The following is a 19,615-nucleotide window of genomic DNA, read 5'->3' as shown; positions in this document are numbered from 1 at the left end:
CTGCCTGAGTTAAGCACCACGCTTTATGCTTGGAGCCGGGTGACGATGACGAAGCAGCGGCTCCCCAAGGAGGTCTAACCCCACAGCCAAGTCCTGTGTCAACAGCCAAGGGCAGAAGGGCACCCTCTGACAGCACTGCCGCCCAGGGAGCCCCTGAGAAGGAGGGAGGGCAGAGCACCAAGTTCAATGCCAGGCAGCAGAGACTCCAAGCACAAGAGGAGGAGGCCTGGAAACAGGCTTCTGCACACAAAGCACATCCAACAGTCCAGCGTGCCCAGAGCATGGGCACCTGGGGGGAGGGGAGGAGTGACCTGGGCATGGACACCTTGGCCGGGGGTAGAGTGGAGGCATTGTATGACTGGGGCCAGGGGTGAGGCTGGAATAGCAGGGCCATATTCTGAAAGGGGTCAGTCCGGTTTTACTCTGAGTGCCACTGAAAGCTTTCTGAGGCTTTTAAGAAGGGGGATGCCATGCTGAAAGGTGTGCCTGAGACCAGTTTCCAGAGGCAGAGTGTGGGGTGGGCTGTGGAGAGACAAACAGCACACACACACCCCAGCCAGGAGGGTGATGGAGCCAGCCACTGAGCGCTAAGGGACCTAATGGAGGTGAGGCCACCCCTGGGCACAGCAGGTAGGCAGCCAGAGTCGAGCCGCAGAGTTAAAGCAGCAGCATCTCCAGGTCTGGAGACGGACCCCACGAGTGGATGAGGGCAGGGAAGGGCCGACGGGGAGATGAGTGTAGGCGACTCCAGGTTTCGGATCCGAGCGACGGGGTAAGCCTGGGGCGCCATTCAAATGCTACAGGATACAGGACTGTGAGCAGGTTGTGGGGAAACTCAACGTGGTTCCGGGTTTCCCGAGATGCTGCAGGGGATTCAAGTGGCAACACTCCCATCGCGGCCTGGTCCCCAGTGCAGCTCAGCACAGAGGCGCCAGAGGAACTGCCACACTCAGCGTCTCCGCGGCGTGGCGGAACCACAGCACCAAGCTGGTTGCTCAAGACGGAAGCAGGGGAACCCCAACATCTCAGGGACTAAACTGCCACGCAGGCAGAAAGGCGTGGCCGGCAGAGAGAGGGCAGGCGTGTGAGGTGTCTCCTGAGCCCTCTCCTTAAGAGCACCTGAGAAGGATGGACGGAAGCGCTAGAGACTTCTGCTCAGGGACCAAATATGAACAGCAAACTCTCAGGAAAAGAGATCCCCTGCTTTGGGGACAACGCCAGCACCATTCTACCACCACAGCAGGTATAGAACTGCACGGCATTCAGGGTCGGGAACCTCTTCGCTGTGTTCCATGGGATTCCCACCCTTTTCAAAGGATGCAGCCAGTTGGGAGAAGTCAGGAGGGGTGAGGCTCCCCCATGGCAGGGAGCACACGGACCCCGCTTTCCTCCGGCCTAAGGCCCCCGCTGCCCACACTGGATCTCACTCCATCTGAAACACGTCCCCTGTTTCCTCACAGAAATCAGTGGGAAATGGAGTCTGGAACACAGACTCCCCCTCACTCGGCAGCAACATTTGCCAGGACCAATATACTGTACATGCCAGAGGGTTAGCATATGTACAGGAAGGACAATAAACGGAGGGCGGAAAAGAGAAAAAGGAAAGAATTATACATTTTAGGAAGGAAAAGATATTTTGCTTCTTTGAGTCATATCTCATTTAAACAGATGAAACCCAAATGCCACTCAGGATCTGAAAAGAAGCAAACTCCAACTCAAACAGAGTTTGGCAACAAAGTATAAGCAGGGTCCACAGGCGGATTCGTGGGTGAGGGGAGAAGAACCCTGCGCACACACCCCACCCCCCAGAACACCCAGAAGGGTCCGGGAGAGCAAGCCTGCAAACACAAAAAGTCAGAGCTCCGTCCAACTCCTTTACGCTGCTGGAGAACATTCGGCAGTCAACTGTCAGGATCGTTTTATGCCTGCCTTTTAGTATCTTAGTTTTGAAATATAAAATGTGGGTCCCAGGGCTTCCTGGTGGCTCAGTGGTAAAGAATCTGCCGGCCAATGCAGGAGACACAGGTTCAATCCCTGATCTGGGAAGATCCCACATGCCGCAGAGCAGCTGAGCCTAAGGGCCACAACTCCCGAGCCTGTGCTCTGAAGCCGGGGAGCCGTCACAAGAGAAGCCACTGCAATGAGAAGCCCCAACTAGAGAAAAGCCTGTGTGGCAACGAAGACCCAGCACAGCCACACAAAAAAAGTGGGTCCCCAAAAGCACACCGGTCAGTGCCGCTGAATCCATGGCACCCACAGTCTGAGACATTCCAGGAACTCATCTATAGTCCAAAAACCTTTGCTCCACCAGCCCACCACTCCAGGTTTTGAGCCTCATGCTCCAGGTACTACTAGAGTCCCTCCAGTAGCATCTATAAACCTGCCAAACGATACTGGAACCAGAAGAAGACTTCTGAGTTCCAACTCCGGGGTTTTTCATGCCCTTCCCAAGAAGGCAGAGCCCCTGAACGCCGAGAATCAGGCCTTACCTCCGCACTCTGCTTTCCCCAGAACAGCTCCTTACTTCACCTTAAGACAGAGCAACCAGCAATCACCTTTACATCCTGCAGACGCACACGGAAACCACCAGCACCAGTCCCAGTTCACACCTGGGCCAGGATGGCCCCGGCAGGGCCCTGCAACGTGCCAGCAGACACAACTCACCTGGCGCCTTGTTAAAGACACAGATCCACGGGGCCTGTCTTGTCTCTCCTGAATCAGAAAAAGCTGGAGCTGGAACCCAGAAATCTGCATTTTAACAAAGTAGACTCTTTAAGACCCCGAAGTGTTCCCATGTGTGCTGAAGTCTGACATCCACTCAAAGGAACAGAATGCCTGTTTTTTTTTTTTTCCTTCCCCCAACTGGCTTTGGCCATTTATCTTCCTTTGCTTCCTTCATCTCATAAATGACAAACAAGCTCCTGCCTATCCACCCTCGAGGATCTGGAGAAGATAAATTCAGTGTGATGTGTAAAGAGCCTTGAGCTTCTTATGGGAAGCAATCATGTAAACCAAAACATATCACCCTGTAAAATCATAAAATATTCCTTTAGGAGTGAAAGTAAGTTGTATCCCTAGGAGAGACTGGCACTGCTATAGTTGAGATGCATTCAAATCTTATTTGATGATACTTTAACGCATTTGTTTTGGTTAAACCTGCTGCTCTACATCAGATCAGCTTTACAGATAAAGCCTGTTTGCTTCTCCAGTTTCAGTACACAGGCATTTTTAGTATTAATAAATGTATAAATAAGCTTATGTTGTCAATCAAGGCTCTCTTCCTTAAAAAAAAAAAAAAGAAAGAAATGAACTCAAATTTCCCCTTAAATCTCTCTCATGCGGACCTCTCCTCTGAGGTCCAGACCCTCAGTGGATCTCACTGCTACTGGACATGGTACCCAAGCATCTCACAGGCACCCCAAACTCAACCTGTCCAAACAGAACTCCTCATCTTCGCCTACCCCTAAAATTAAAAGCAAATTTTAAAAAGTCTGGATACTTCATGCCACCGAACTGTACACTTAAAAATGGTTCAAATGATTCATTTTATGCTATATATATATTTAACTACAATAAAACAACTTTTTCCTTTGACCATGTCTGGTCCTTCTCCATCAGCACCTGAATCAGTAAACAGCTCTGCTCTCCACCTACACTCAGAGCGGGAGCCTGTGACTCATCCGAGGTCCTCCTCTTGGCCCCCTGGACCAGTCAGCCGCCGCGCCTCTGACTCTCAATCAGCTCTCACCAGGTTGACCCTGGCAGCCTCCTCACTCGTCCCCCACATCCACACCGGCCCCCGCCCATCCCTGTTCTACGGAACCGCCAGCTTGAGCTTCTTAATGTGTTAAGTCAAATCACATCACTCCCTATGACGGCCGGACAACAGCTCCCCACCGCTCTAAGGACCAAGTCCAAGCTCCCCACGCTGGTCTGCGAGGCCCCCATGGACCGTTCAGCCCCCTCCCCTGTCCAGTCCCGTTAGTGTGTCCACTCAAGAGGTCCTCTGTGCTTCTGGCGCTATGGGTTCCTCACTTCTCTTCATGGGATTCCGCTCTCTAGTTTCAGGGCCTCCACTTGACTTTCTCCACCAGCCTCCTCCAGCCAGAGCCTTGTCCTGGCCCCCTCCATTCTCCCCTGGTAGTTGAGCTCTGCTTCCCCTTCAGGTCTGAGCTCCAAGGCTCTGCCTTGAGAAACTTCAGGGCTTCTCAGCCTGGCGTTATTGCCAGTTTGGACCGGAAAGCTGATTCTTTGAGGGGTGAATGGGATGCCCCATGGCACTGTGGGTTGCTCAGCAGCACCCCTGCCAAACCACCCCCTGTGACAGTCCTGAAATCTCTCCGTATGGACAAGGATTCCCTGTGGGGGCAAGGTGACCGCCCCCACCCCTACTCCCCACTGAGAACCTCAGCTCCAGACTTCCAGTAAAGCCTCATCAGTTCCCGGTGGCCCAGCGGTAAAGAATCCGCCTGCAATGCAGGAGACACAAGAGACGTGGGTTCAATCACTGGCTCAGGAAGATCCCCTGGAGGAGGGCATGGCAACCCACTCCAATATTCTTGCCCAGAGAATCCCATGGACAGAGGAGCCTGGAGGGCTACAGGCCACAGTGTCACAAAGAGTCGGACAGGATTGAGCGACGGAACAATGTCCCTGAAACACCCGTCACAGCGCCCTGGACAACACCACAGCACTGGGCAGACCGCGGTCCTGTTCAAAGTCACCTTCCCTTCCGAGACTGCAAGCTCCATGAGTAGAGACCAGCTAGATTGCGTTTTTACTACAACAACCCCAGTGTCTGGCGCATACTAGATGCTCAACGCCTTCTGAACAGATGAAGAAACTCTGAGCACAGTTTTTCCTTTTAATACTACATAAAACTTAGTAACATGTTCTGGTAGTTCAAATCAGCACTTACCTGGTTTCTTTGGAAGCAGCTTAGTGATCAGACCTCTGAGACGTGGCCTTAAGGGAGACTCTCAATCAATAAGAGGTCTAATGAATCCCTGACGCCTACTGTGACTTCTCCTTTATATATTGAAAGGTGTGTGTGTGCACTCAGCCCCTCAGTCGTGTCCAACTCTGTGCAACCCCATGGACCGTAGGCCACCAGGCTCCTCTGTCCATGGAATTTCCCAGGCAAGAATACTAGAGTGGGTTGCCATTTCCTTCTCCAGGGGATCTTCCTGACCCAGGGATCAAACCCAGGTCTCCTGCATTGGCAGGAGGGTTCTTTACCATCTGGGCCACCAGGGAAGCCCTTGGTACTGCCTCAAGAAGCCAAAAATCAGTAACATCTGTAAACTGTTATAATGTTTCTAACGAAAAGCAAAAAAAAACTGGCCCTTAATGGTGCAAATGAGGTCAGTAATCACGACTTAAGTACCCGACCCACAGTGTTTCCCTCAGAAGAACTGAACACAAGGGTCTGGACATCTCCTACCCTCCTCCACCCGCATTTGACACAGCTGCTCTTCCTCCCTCTGCTCCCACCCCCTCATCCAAAGAGCCTGACTACTGGCTACAGGCAAACTCCTGGGTCAAGCTGGTGACCAAGGGGACAGTACCAGCTTGGCGTCCAACAACAAAGCATCCACCCAGACGGTTAAAATCTGTGCTGGTAATATCCGAGTACTGCTGAAGAAATAAGAGACGGGCTTTAAAATCCAAAACAGAAGAGCACAAAGCAACCTGGAGCCAGGTGTGACTCTTGGGGTCCTAAAGTGTATGATCCGTTGCCATGAAAAGAATCCAAGCAAGACCTGGCTCAGAGTGCAAAATCATCCCTAATTTTGGCAGGTGCTAAGAAATATAATCCTGACTCAGTAGAAACAGGGATAGGAAAGATAAATGTTACCATCTATTATCATTGGTGCAAATAAGCTTCTTCACAGATGTATCAATTACAATTAGGTCTGGCTGCATGTAGTAAAAAAAAAAAAAAAAAAAAAAACCAGCAACTGAGGCTTAAACAAGACAGATTGTTATCTCATGCAATACATGTGTGGAAATAGGCAACGGTGGGCTGGCACAGTGCTCCACATCTACCTGATACCCAGGTGGTACCATCCTTTCTGCTCCACCATTGTAACTACTGGTTTCTGTTTCCAAGGTCACCTCATGGTCACAAGATGGCCACTGTAGCTCCAGCCAATAGATTCACAAAACAGGCAACGAGGAGGAGGAAATGGCAGAAGGCCTGCACCACAGCTGGGTCAGTCACTTTTAATAAATTTTACCAAGAGACACACTCAGAACTCCCTGCAGACAGCTCACTGTCTACCCCTGTTTGCAAGGGCCACTGGAAATGTTTTTCCACCGGACACACTGCTGCTGCCACCACTCCTCCACTCTTCCCCTCATCCCCTGTATTATTAGTCTGCTCAGTTCAGTCGCTCAGTCGTGTCCAACTCTTTGCAAATCCATGGACTGCAGCACGCCAGGCTTCCCTATCCATCACCAACTCCCAGAGCTTGCTCAGACTCATGTCCATTGAGTCAGTGATGACATCCAACCATCTCATCCTCTGTCGTCCCCTTCTCCTCCCTCCTTCAATCTTTCCCAGCATCAGGGTCTTTTCCATTGAGTCAGTTCTTCTCATCAAGTGGCCAAAGGACTGGAGTTTCAGCTTCAGCATCAGTCCTTCCAATGAATATTCAGGACAGATTTCCTTTAGAATTGACTGGTTTGATCTCTTTGGAGTCTAAGGGACTCTCAAGAGTCTTCTCCAACACCACAGTTCAAAGGCATCAATTCTTCGGAGCTCAGCTTTCTTTATAGTCCAACTCTCACACCCGGACATGACTACTGCTGGAAAAACCATAGCTTTGACTAGACGGACCTTTGTCGGCAAGGGCTGCTAGGGCTGCCATAATTGAAACCATGGGGGGTGGGGTGGGCCGGGGGCTTAAACAACAGAAACTTATTTCTCACACTTCTGATGGCTAGAAGTCCAAGACCATGGAGACAGCAGGGTTGGTTCCTGCTGAGACTCTGTCCTTGGCTTGAAGATGGATGATCTCTCCCTGTGTCCTCATACAGCCTGTCCTCTGTGAGCATTTCTGGAGTCTCCACTTCTTACAAGGAGTCCTACTAGATCAGCCCCACCCTTATGACCTCCTTTAACCTTGCTGTGCTGTTTAGTCATGAAGTCCTGTCCCACTTTTCTGTGAACCCACAGACTGCAGCATACCAGGTTCCTCTGTCCATGGGATTCTCCAGGGAAAAATACTGGAGTGGGTTGCCATTCCTTTCTCCAGGGGAATCTTCCCGACCCAGGAAGAAACCCTGATCTCCTGCCTAGGAAGGTGGATTCTTTACAACAGAGCCATTTCAATTACCTCCTTAAAGGTACATCTCCAAATACAGTCGTATTGAGGATCTGCTTCAATATATGTATTTGAAGAACAAAACTCAGTCCATAACACTGCTGATTATCTACAACAGTGGTCACCAACCTGTCTGGCACCAGGGACCGGTTTTGTAGAAGACAATTTTTCTCTGGCGAGGGGTAAGGGGGGTGGTTTTAGGTTCACTGGGTATTTATCTCCTGCTGTGCAGCCTAGTACCAGTCCCTGGCCTGGGGACTAGGGACCCCTACGAGGTTTTTTTAGTCAGGAAAAAACTAAGGGTTTCGGGGATAGCGGATAGACTCTGCCACAAGAAAACCAGTTGACACTGTAAGAGATGGCAAAGTTCTAGTATTTTATCGAGTCTATGCCTCCCGTTTTATAGGAAAAAACTGAGTCTCAAAGCAAGGAGAAGCCACAGAGTGGCTGATCCAGAGGCGTGAATAAGTCTTCTGAGTCTAGTCTTGGCTGTGGACTTTAGAACTGAAGTTGCAGTGACTTTTGTCTGTATAACCATCTGTGTTTAAAATAAATGTTCTTGTTGACTTCTCTGAAAGCTTAAATGAATACACTACGCTTGTGGGAGAACTACAGTATACACAGTCAGGTCCCCTAATCAGGGAATATTTAAGGTATTTTTACACTGTCTGAATTGTTCACATGCCTTGGAACTCCTATCATGTTTTCTATGTCAACAAGAGTCCAAGAACCCTGATTTCAAGACATATGAAGGCTGGGTACCACACCTTTCTATTTCTCCCTGTCTTTCCAAAACATCAAAGCAGAACGCAGTAAAAGGAACTCATGATTTACTTCAGATTTGGAAGAACACAGCTTCCTGTCTCTACCAATCCATGAATCCCCTTCACAAAACCAAATGTTTCACAGGGACCTTTTAATAGGTTTTATGTCTTATTTATTGTGCTTATCTGACAACTTCACAAGGCTAAAACACATCTCTTTAAGAATGTGTGGACATTTTAGTTCATTCTGAATGTCCGGTAATATATTATCAAGTGCAGACATTCCCTTTCCTGCAGTGAAAAACAGATCCACAGAGCAACACAAGTGTGCACCTCAGCCCCTATAGTGAATATATTACACACAAATATTACATTCCCAGTACAGCAGTTACAAAGTGCAGAGCTATAAATAGAACGCCAATTTCAGCTCCCACCCACCCCATTTGGTGAGGTGCAAAACGTCCAGGCAGCAGGCCAACTGATGCAGCCGGGAGTCTCATAGTCCCTCCAACCTCCCCTCCTCTCCGGGCGTCCCCCACCCCAGCAATGCACTCTTCTGCTAATGCAGATCCCCGCCAAATTCAGTAGCGCCCCCACCGTCAATTACAGCCTTCGCTGCCCAAGGTGCCCAAACATTTTTAATTACATTGTTACTTAATCACGCGTGTGAACAATTACCAATTAATTTCACTGGCTTTTCCCACACTTACTGAACTGCTAGAGACAGGCCAGGGGTACACAGTTCAAGGTCCTTATTCCGAGAGTTTTAAGTCCAAATAGAAACGGCTGCCAAGGTTCCGGTGGGCTACCGAAACAGCAGTACACAATGACGCTACGTCTCTTCCGAAATTGCACCATTCTGCCATTTCTAAAAATCTGAAATCACTGCCTCTTAATAGGCTGGAAACAAAAAGTCTGAGATGACAACAACCCCAAGAACGTTAATAGGAATATTTTTCCTCCAAGGCTTCAAACTTGAACACACCTCAACCATGAAAGTCAATTGCAATGATTTTTTTAAACTTTTATCACATTATTTTACGCGGGGGGGGGGGGGTGATGCTCTTGCGAGGAGCACGGAAGAAAAAAAGGGAAGGGGCATTACAGCAGCAGCAGACAAGCACTGTTTGCAGAGTTCTCTAATTCTTCCCGAGGAAGATGCAGGGTTCGGAAGACTCCCTACAGCCTCCCCCGCGCCCCGACCGACACCCAGAGGCCCAGCCTGGCACCCGGTCCTCCCTTCCTGGTCAAGGATCCGGTAGAAGGGTCTGCGGCCCGGTGGACACCCCAGCCTGGGGGCCCGGGCAGGTCCGCGAGAGCCCCACAGGGAGCCCCGGGCGAGGTTGGGGGTGCACCGCTGGCCGAGCGCGCGGGTCGGGCGGCCGAGGCGGGCCAGAGCGCGCGGGAGCCCGGGCCGCGGAGCCCGGCCGCCCGCCTCCAGCCTCCGCCGCCGGCGCGGGGCGCGGAGGGCCGGCGGGGCGCGGGCGGAAGGCAGGGGGGCGGGCCCGCGGCCGCCGCTTCCCTCGCTCCAAAGTTTCTCGCAGTCGCACACTCACTCCGCGCTTCCTGTGGGGGTGGGCGCCGCGCCCTCGCGGCCCGGCCGGCCGCCCGCTCCCGGCGGAAGGAGGCGCGGAGACGCGAGTCGAAACGGAGCGGCGGCGGGACCCCGGCGAGCCGAGAGAGGCCGGCCAGGAGCACCCCGGGGTCCCGGGGTCCCGGCGAGCCGGGGCCGGCCGGGACGCCGGGAGAGGGCGCTGCCGCCGCAGGCGCGGCGGGGACGGGACGGCGGGGCGCGCGGGGAAGGCAGGGCTGGGCCGCCCGGCGTCTCCCCCGGCGCGGACGCGGGGCGCGGGCGGCTGCACGCGGGGCGCCCACGCCTCTCCGGGGCGCGCCCGGGCCGCCGGCTACTTACCCAGGGAGCAGGTGAGCAGCGAGAGCAGTGCCGGCAGCGCCAGGCGGCGGCCGCGGCGGGCGGGCGGCCGCATCCCGGCGGCCGGGCTGCGCGCCATGTGCGGGCGCGGGGACGGGAGACGCGCGGGGAGCGGAGCTGCACCGCTGCCGCCGCCGCCGCCCCTGCCGCCGCGGCTGACCCGTCTTCGCGGCTCCCCTCCTCCCTTCCCCGGCCCCGCGCCGCCTCCGGACGCGCCCTCTGGCGGCTGGTAGCGGGAGCGCCCTCGTGCGCGCTTCCCGCGCCCGCCCGGCTAGTGGCTGTGGCCTGGAGGTCCCCCGGGGCCGGGCTGCGGGTAGAGGTGTCGGGGACAGCGGCCTTCTTCTGCGGTCTCCACTTCTCCTTTTCCTCCCTCGCATTTAACCTGGGCCCCATCCTCTGCCTTCGTGCGCTCCTGCCTTGCTCCATCACCTCCCTTTCCTCGATTGCCAGCAATAGGTCAGTCCCTTCTTATCCCCAAAGTGAAGCAAAAGGGGGGATGGGCGGCAGAGAAAGGAAGGAGAGGAAGGAGAATCGTTTTTCTTCCCTGCTAATGTACCATCTGTTATTAAAAAAAAAGATCAATAATTCAACTCTTAATATTGTTGGCACCAACAGTTCTACTTTGATGAAGGTGTTTTTAATCAGCTCAACTAATTTACTTCATATTCTCTTTTGAAAGGAATGGTGCCAATAGCTTAGGCCTGGAATTTGGCTTGTAATAGAAGTTTGTGTAAATGTAATTTTAAGTGTTCACCATAATGGAAGAGGAACGGTGTAATTTTATTCAAAAGTCTGATTACAAAAATAAATTACATTGGAAAGCAGAAAAGTGGAGGGACCATGGAAACTTCCTTGGGAAAGTCCCTCTTGTCCCCAGGTAAATGGCCCTCCCCAGCAGGGAAGATGGTGGCGGAAAAGGAAGCAATTACAGAGGAACTGCAGCCCCCTCTGAGGGTCCTGCACCACACACACCACACCACACACACCCACACACGCCTCCCCTGGAAACTTCAACCCACTGCTGCCAAGTGCTCCTGCTCACCGGACCGTGGCCTTCTGAAGGTCACGTCCATGTTTTCATTCCTATTTCTTCATGTTTTTTGGATGCCCACTCTGTGCTTCTCATTGCACCAAGCACCCTCTGAACACCAATATCTTCCACGTGGACACACATTCTCCACCCACTTGCTGAACATCAAGTGAGGACCAGTGCCAGGCCTTAGGGATGCCATTAAGACGTGGGCGAGACAGAGAAGCAGGTGCTGAATGTTTCCTGTCTTTAGACCAATAAAGGTGAATGCTCTCTGGGAGGTTTGACCTTGAGTGCCTGGGACCTGTATGTTCATCTGCCCTTAAAACAGCTGCTACATAAAAAGATGTCTGGAGGCAATGGTGGTTTGTTTTTTGTTTTGTTTTGTTTTTCTCTCCGGTTTACACTGAAGTCTTAAAACTGGGGGTTGAATATTTTGTGTGAATGCAAATAGTGCTATTTGGTTCCATTCAGCCAAGGTTTGTGGCCCCAATGTCAACACCATTTTTCTGGGAGGGAAAAGAAATGTAAGACTCCTTCCTTCCATTTTTTAGTGACGCTTTGCAAATTTATGACTGACTGCATCGATCCCTTCCATCCTTCTTTAAAATTCACCTACCTGGTTTAGAGTTCTAGAAGTTTTCCAATTTCCAAAGCTGTTCAGCTTTCTTCCAAGAAAACTTTTCTCGTGTATATTAGATATTAAGTATTAAAACAAGAGACTTCCCTGGTAGTCCAGTGGCGAAGACTCTGTCTGCCCTCCCAGTGCTTGAGTTCAGTCCCTGCTCAGAGAACTGGATCCCACATTCTGCAACTAAGAGTTCACCACAACTGAAGATCCCACACGATGCAACTAAGATCCAGCACAGCCAAATACATACATAAAAATCCACTCAAACTAAAACAAGCAAAACACTAGCATGTTTAAACAGACACAGGAACCTAGAAATTAGGCAGCTTATTTCCTGTTCACATATCCACTCCATGTTTGATAACAAGCAACTCGAGGTGCTTAATATCTTCATCCATGTGTAGTAAAGGTGTGGGAAGCAGCCCTAAATACAAGGTGCCAAGAGCACCAAGTCGTAAACTTGCCCTGGCATGCTTCCTTCCCACAGCAGACACAGATAAACGGCATGTCACAGAGCTCCATAACTCACGTTTTAAAAAGGATTACTCTTCACTTACTCTAGTCACACGATCAATGGATTTGCTCGGAGTGCTCCCTCCCCATCCGATCACAGATTGAGAGTTGCTTAGAACAAAACGTGCCCATGGGGACACCAGTGTTCACAGTGACACACCATCTACCTCCGTGCCTCTTTTGCCACCTGAACCACTAACCATTAAGGGGAAACCTTTCAACAGAAAAATTCATCTCATTCACTGTTTTTTGTTTTTTTTTTTTAGTCTCTCAGTTGTGTCCGACTCTGTGACCCCATGGATTGTAGACTGGCTACCAGGCTCCTCCGTCCCTGGGATTTTCCAGGCAAGGGTACTAGAGTGGGTTGCCATTTCCTTCTCCAGAGGATCTTCCCGACCCAGGGATCGAACCCGGATTTCCCACATTATAGGCAGACACTTTACCGTCTGAGCCACCAGGGAAGTCCCTCATTCACTGTAAGACCATGAAAATGAGGAGGTCACAACTCTCTTCCTGGGCTTCACTCACCTGAATTCCAGGTGCAATCTCCACACGCATCCCTGAAAGTATGCCCTTGCTCTTTGCAGGGGTAGAACCAGGGAGTCACCTCTTTTGGGGGTAGAGGGCTATCGTATCATGATTGAGACAGACTGGTAATTTTTAAAAAGAATTTTCTAAATGCTGAAGGAGAACATAATACTATATGGAGAAAACCATAGATCACCAAAGAATCTCATAGATTTATGAGATTATTATAAAGGTGGTTTCTGATCACTTAATAACTATACAGTAGGCCCAAAAGGCTGGACTGCATTCATTCATTCAACCGACGCTGACCCACTGAACCTTCTAGCTGGCATGCCCATTGCTCAGCTCTGGGGCAGATACAAAGAAGCACAAAGCATGGCCCTAGGTGTAAGAACTCCCAGTCCAGTGAGAAAGAGAGAAACATTCAGAAGTGGTACTTCCCTGGTGGCCCAGTGGCTAAGACTCTGGGTTCCCAATGCAGGGGGCCTGGGTTCAATCCCTGATCAGGAAACCGGATCCCACGTGCTTCAGCCTGACACAACTAAGACCTGGTGCAGCCAAATAAATAAATACACTATTTCTTTTTTAAGTTCAGAAGTAATGTTCCTGCTATAATGAAACACTATAGCACAGGTGGGAACACTTCAGAACATACAGAAGGGAAAACAGACTATCAGGGCCATGCTGCTGCTACTGCTAAGTCGCTTCAGTCATGTCCCACCAGGCTCTGCCGTCCCTGGGATTCTCCAAGCAAAAACACTGGAGTGGGCTGCCATTTCCTTCTCCAATGCATGGAAGTGAAAAATGAAAGTGAAGTCACTCAGTCGTATCTGACCCTTAACGACCCCATGGACCGCAGCCTACAAGGCTCCTCCGCCCATGGGATTTTCCAGGCAAGAGTTCTGGAGTGGGTTGCCATTGCCTTCTCCGACCAGGGCCATAGGATTTGGTTATTAGAAAAGTGGACGTGACCTTTGGACATTGTCTTAAAGGGGAAATAGGAGGTTCTGGGCTGAGAGAAAAAAGAAGGGCATCCAGACAGAAGCTGACATGCACACCGTAAAGCTCAGAGGTGTCTGGTGTAGGGCAGTGGTGACAGGGTGCAGGCTTCTTGCCCAGCCCGGCGTGGGCATCCTGCCTGGTGCCAGCAAAGACCAGGGGACAGACCCCAGCTCCCCATTTTCAGGGCCCTCTCATACGCCATCAGGAGGACCATCCATTCCTCTGCACACAGAAAAGTGGCCCTATGAATTATGCATGCACCTTGAGGGTTATTTTCCCAAACTAAAATCTGCCCTGAGGTCTGACAGTGGAGTAGAATCCTAAAACTGGGTCTTTGTGATAATCAGACCCATGATATAACCATCCATTAATCATGTCCCATGGGCTTCCCAGGTGGCTCGGTGGTAAAGAACCCACCTGCCAATGCAGAAGACTCGGGTTCGATCCCTGGGTTAGGAAGATACCCTGGAGGAGGAAATGGCAACCCACTCCAGTATTCTTGCCTGGGAATGCCCATGAACAGAGGAGCCTGGTGGGGGACTACAGTCCTTGGGGCCGCACAGAGTCGGTCATGACTGAGGGACCGAGCACACACACAGCCACGCCCCACTCCCCCAGAGTCAGTGCACACATGATTGTAGGGGAGAAATCAGCCACTTCACCTGAGGCCTTCACCTGTAGGGAAACAAGGGGAATCTTATCGCCTATAGAAGAGACAGCAGAGACCTCCTTCTCTTGGAGTAGACCCAGTGGCCACACCTCCCGGGCAGCAGGTGCTCAGGAAGAACACCCCGATGACAATTAATCAGAGGGTGTCTCCCACACCTCTGATGAGTTTGTCTCCCTTTGCTTTCAAAGCTATTCCAAGACTAGAAGTGAAACCCATTCTATCGAGCCACACTTTGAACCATGATTTTTACCCAAAGAGACTAAATTCCCACAGACTATCAGCCCTGAACCAAGATCCAGGAAATACAACCAAGGTTACCATCTCTGTAGTCCCTCAGGACAAGCCCAGAAATCTCTGAAGCTGTTGGTTTTTTTGAAGATAGAAAAAGATGTAGACTCTTCTCTACCAAAAAAAAGCTAGCTCCTAGAAACTTCTGATCAGAAACAGATTATCCACTTGGTTCTTTTCTTCTCCTTTCCTGAATCACATAACCTCTGGTTCTCAGTAAAGATTAAGAATCGCTCCTTTTAGGTGTATCAACAAGAGCAACAGGAAGCATACCTCTTTTTTGTTGTTGTTGCAATTTTGTATATTTTATTTACTCTATGATCCATTTTTAAAATTCAATTTATTTAAACTTTAAAAAAATCCACCCATCTCTCCCTCCCTCTAACCCCTTGCTTCTAGCACCCACCAACCTGCATCTCTGAGCTTGGAGTATGCATGTATTAATTTCTACATAGATCAGGGGTGGGAGGGGGCTCCAGAGAGAGGAGATATACGTATACTTATAGCTGATTCACATTAATGTACAGCAGAAACCAACACAACATTGAAAAGAAAATACCCTCCAATTAAAAGAAAAGAGGGTTCGTACAGTATTTGTCTTTCTCTGTGTGACTTACTTCACTTAGCATAAGGCCTTTGAGGTTTATCCATGTTGTCACAAAACAGCGAGATTTCATTTCTTTTTTATACCTGAATAATACTCTATATATACCACGATTTCTCTATTCATCCAGCAATGGACAGTTAGGTCATTTCCATCTTTTGGCCATTGTAAATAATTCTGCAGTGAAAATAGGGTACATATCTTTTCAAATTGGAGTTTTTGAAAAAAAATTAGTGTTTTTGTTTTCATCAGATAAATATCCAGAAGTGAAATTGCCAGATCTGGTAGTTCTATTTTTAACTTTTTAAAGAAACTCTTTACTATTTTCCATAGCGGCTATACCAATTTATATTCCTACCAACAGTGGGATCTGTGCTCTTTGTGAATAACATGATTTTCTATACAGAAAACCCTAAAAACTTCATCAGAAAACCATTAAAACTAATAAAGGAGTTCAGTAAAAGAAAAGAAAAAAATCAGTACACAAAAATCTGTTGTGTTCCTATAAACTATTAGAAAGAGAAATTAAAAAACAATTCCATTTATAATTACATCAAAAAGAATAAATATCTAGGAATAAATTAACCAAGGAGGGGAAACACTTGTACACTGAAAATTGTAAGACATAAATAAAAGAAATTAAATTCCGTTCCGTTCCATCGCTCAGTCGTGTCCAACTCTTTGCGACCCCGTGGACTGTAGCCTACCAGGCTTCTCCGTCCATGGGATTCTCCAGGCAAGAATACTGGAGTGAGTTACCGTTTCCTTCTCCAGGGTAAATTAAATTAAATTAAAGTAAAGTAAAGTAAAGACAAGTAAATTCAAAGATATTCCATGCTCATAGGTTGGAAGAATTTATACAGTTAAAATGTACTAACATGCGCTGAACATTTGCCAGTACTATTGCCTAGAAAATCCCATGGATGGAGGAGCCTAGTAGGCTGCAGTCCGTGGGGTCGCTAAGGGTTGGACATGACTGAGCGACTTCACTTTCACTTTTCACTTTCACACATGGGAGAAGGAAATGGCAACCCACTCCAGTGTTCTTGCCTGGAGAATCCCAGGGACGGGGGAGCCTGGTGGGCTTCCATCTATGGGGCCACACAGAGTCAGACACGACTGAAGCGACTTAGCAGCAGCAGCAGCAGCAGACACTCTGCCATACTTTATCTTTTACTTTTATTTTTAAATTTTTATTGGAGTATATAGTTACTTTACAATGTTGTATTAGTTTCTACTTTTACAGCAAAGTGAATCAGCTATACATATCCATGTATCAGTTACTTTCAAATTTATTATTTCATTTAATCCTCACTAGAAAAAAAAATATATATATATATAAAGACTATTTTTCCCACTTTACAGATTAGTAAACTTAGGCAGGTCAAATACCAACAGCCAGAACTGTCTTTGGTGGCAGTCTCTTTCCACCAACCCATGCTCTGTAAGCTGGCTGGTGGCAGCAGGAATGGCAGAGAAGGGACCATCTTGAGGACCTGACAGAGGTCACATCAGCAGTGTTTGTGAGTGCGCAGACACTGGCTGGAGTGGAGAGAGGGGCCACAAGAGACAGATGGAGCCATTAACTACAAGGGAGATCTGCCAAAGGAATGAGTTTATGGAGAAAAATGAAAGCGTATCATCATCTATTATAAATGATAGCTACACCCTCACATATCAGTAGATTAGATTAATAGCAGCAGCGAACATTTAACAAACACTTGTTATATACCAGCACAATACTAGGTGCTCTCCATGCATTATTTCTTATTAAATAATATTTTATTTACTTCTCAAAACAGCTTTATTCCTATTTTAGAGAGGTCAGGCAGCTTACATTAGGACAGCATTTCTCACGTATGGTCTATGATCCTCTTGGTGTTCCCAGGACTCTTTCGAATGCCCAGGTTCCTAAGGTCAAAACTTTTTATAATAGTCCTAAGTACAATGTTACCTTTTTTTTCCTGTGTTGAATTTCCACCAATCTTGCAAAACTGCTTATGGGAAAAAATATTATTGCCTTAGCACTAGTCAAGGCAGTGGCAACAACAAAAAACCAGGTCACGTAAAAGGACCCTTGCTGCAGCAGGACAAATTAATAATTTTATTAAATTACACCCTTGAGTAGACATCTGTTTAACATTTTCTGGGGGAAACTGAGGCATAATATAAAAGTCCTTCTGCTGTATGTCAAACTACAACGTTGCCTCAGGGAAAAGCACCTGTGTGATGCTTGAGTCGCAGGTTGAACTCACTGCTTTTTTCACAGAACATGTGAACATTTTAGTTGACAGACTGACACATAAACTGGTAATTCACCCCTAGGGACCAGGCAAACCTTTTCTCAAAAATAAACTGAGCCTTCCACTTCAAAGAAAACAGCTGATGTTATTGTGACAACTATTAAGATAGAAGCTTTGACCTGAAACTTGAATTTTGGACAATTTGTTTTTGCTGCCATAAGCTTCAAAGCCTCCCCATCCGGGAAGATTTTTTCAGTGACATCAGTGATAGTGTTAATAAATGTGATGTTTTGATATTGTATAACCACATGAGTCAACATTTCTAAGTCCTGCAACTTCTGGAAACTATTTTCCAAGGGACCATGTAAGATGTTACAAAATCATGAATGGGTTTTTTAAAAAGTTTCATTCAAAGTAAGACAGACCAATGGGTTTTAATGAAACCCCATACAGAAATTCCCTGATAAGACTTCAGTTTCAAGTTGCAACTAATCTTTAAGAAACTTCTGATTGTCTTGAATCTTGGTATAATATCAAATAATGCCCACAATTTCACTGAAATATTATTAAAAACCCATTCTCCAATTGTGTACCTGTAAAGCTAGATCTTCATTTACTTCATCCAAAACAGCATATCCTGACAGATAAAGAAACAAATATGAGAATCCACCTTCTATTAAACTAGATATTAAAGAATTTGGGGGGAAATATAGTTACTTCTCACAAAAATATATTAACATGTGATAAGAGTGATATGCACCATGGTTGTGTGCTCAGTTGCTTAGTCGTGTCTGATTCTGTGACCCCATGGACTGTAGCTCGCCAGGCTCCTCTATCAATGGGATTCTTCAGGTGAGGATACTGGAATGGGTTGTATTTCCTACTCTAGGGGATCTTCCAGACCCAGGGATTGAACTGAATCTCCTGTGTCTCCTGGGTGGGCGGGGGCAGTTTGGCCACGCCTTGAGGCACGGGGGATCTTAGTTCCCAGATCAGGGATCAAACCTGCACCCCCTGCGGTAGAAATGCACTCTACAGCCAGAAAAGTGCCACTGTAATTTTTACACGAATTAATAAATCACTGTTAAAAATCTTTGATCGTGTATCTAAAACAGCAAATATTCATAGATGTGACCCATAAAAACAAAAGTTCTTTGGGGTCCTCAGTAAGTTTTAAAAGTACAAAGGGATCCCAAGACCAAAAAGCTTGACAACTACCAGTTCAGGACATATAACTTGTAGGAACCAGTACTCAAACCCTGGTCAGTCTGATCCAAAAACCCTCCTTCTTGCCCTGAATTGCTCCCCGTTTTAGTTTAGATTTGTTGCATTTAAGGTCCCAAATTTCCAAGCAGCCCACTTTGGCTCTCAATTACCTATCTAACCTCCTAACCACCAAGGATTTAAATAATAAGTACCCATTAGATGGGCAATGCTATGCTCAGGCAACAATCTGCAAATGTCAATGGCTTACCGCTACCAAGGCGCTCTTGGTCCTGCCAGTTCTGCTGCTGGCCCGGATGCCCCTCCAGACCAGCTGTTCCACATCGTGGGTGACCTCTGGGCTGACTGCCATCTCAGCTCAAGTTCCTTTTGACGGCCATCATCGCTAGAGCACCAGCAGACAACCGCTTCCTGCTTGGGTTTCATTACAGAGTGGGGAAGGCACAGTGTCTGTAGCCAGAAGGGAGGAGAGCTGGGTACTGCTGAGCCCAGAACGACACCCCACCTACCCTTCCTCTGCACTTCCATCCTGGAACGCCCCAACACCTGCTCTGAGGATGCTGTGCCAGGTGTGAGGGGTACCGACAAAGTTCAGCTTTTTATTTTGCTGAAGTATAGTTGACTTACAATATCTTATTATTTTCAGGTGTACAGCACGATGCTTCATATATACATTCTTTTTCAGATTCTTTTCCCTTATAGGCTATTATAGAATATTGAGTACAGTTCCCTGTTGATTATCTCTTTTATATACAGACTATTTTCTATATTGCTGGGTCTATTTCTGTTTCAGAAATAAGTTCATTTGTATGCCTTTTTTTTTTTTTGGCCACACTGCTCAACTTGTGGGATCTCAATTC

General features: G+C 48.3%; 1 protein-coding gene and 1 long non-coding RNA gene across 2 annotated transcripts in view; both read right to left on the bottom strand.

Annotated features, from left to right (window-relative positions):
- Nucleotides 1–12,754, bottom strand: part of B3GLCT (beta 3-glucosyltransferase) — a 117,770-nt gene extending 105,016 nt beyond the window's left edge. Inside the window, exons 1-2 of the mRNA XM_055426302.2 lie at nt 12,725–12,754; nt 10,005–10,293 (exon numbers count right to left, since the gene is read on the bottom strand). Coding sequence (XP_055282277.2) covers nt 10,005–10,293; nt 12,725–12,754 — 319 coding nt within the window. The remainder of the gene's footprint in view (nt 1–10,004; nt 10,294–12,724) is intronic.
- A 3,893-nt stretch (nt 12,755–16,647) lies between these two features.
- LOC129556606 (uncharacterized) lies at nt 16,648–19,202 on the bottom strand. The gene is made up of 3 exons (XR_008686036.2): nt 19,006–19,202; nt 18,125–18,168; nt 16,648–16,887 (listed from the first exon to the last, which is right to left on the bottom strand). It is a non-coding gene; the product is annotated as an uncharacterized LOC129556606 (long non-coding RNA).
- Nucleotides 19,203–19,615: the final 413 nt, after the last annotated feature.

Source organism: Moschus berezovskii, chromosome 13, assembly GCF_049115385.1.
Source record: "Moschus berezovskii isolate FMDL1 chromosome 13, NW_MosBer_1.0, whole genome shotgun sequence".
Lineage (NCBI taxonomy): Eukaryota > Metazoa > Chordata > Mammalia > Artiodactyla > Moschidae > Moschus > Moschus berezovskii.
This window is presented reverse-complemented; position numbering and strand designations above follow the sequence as displayed.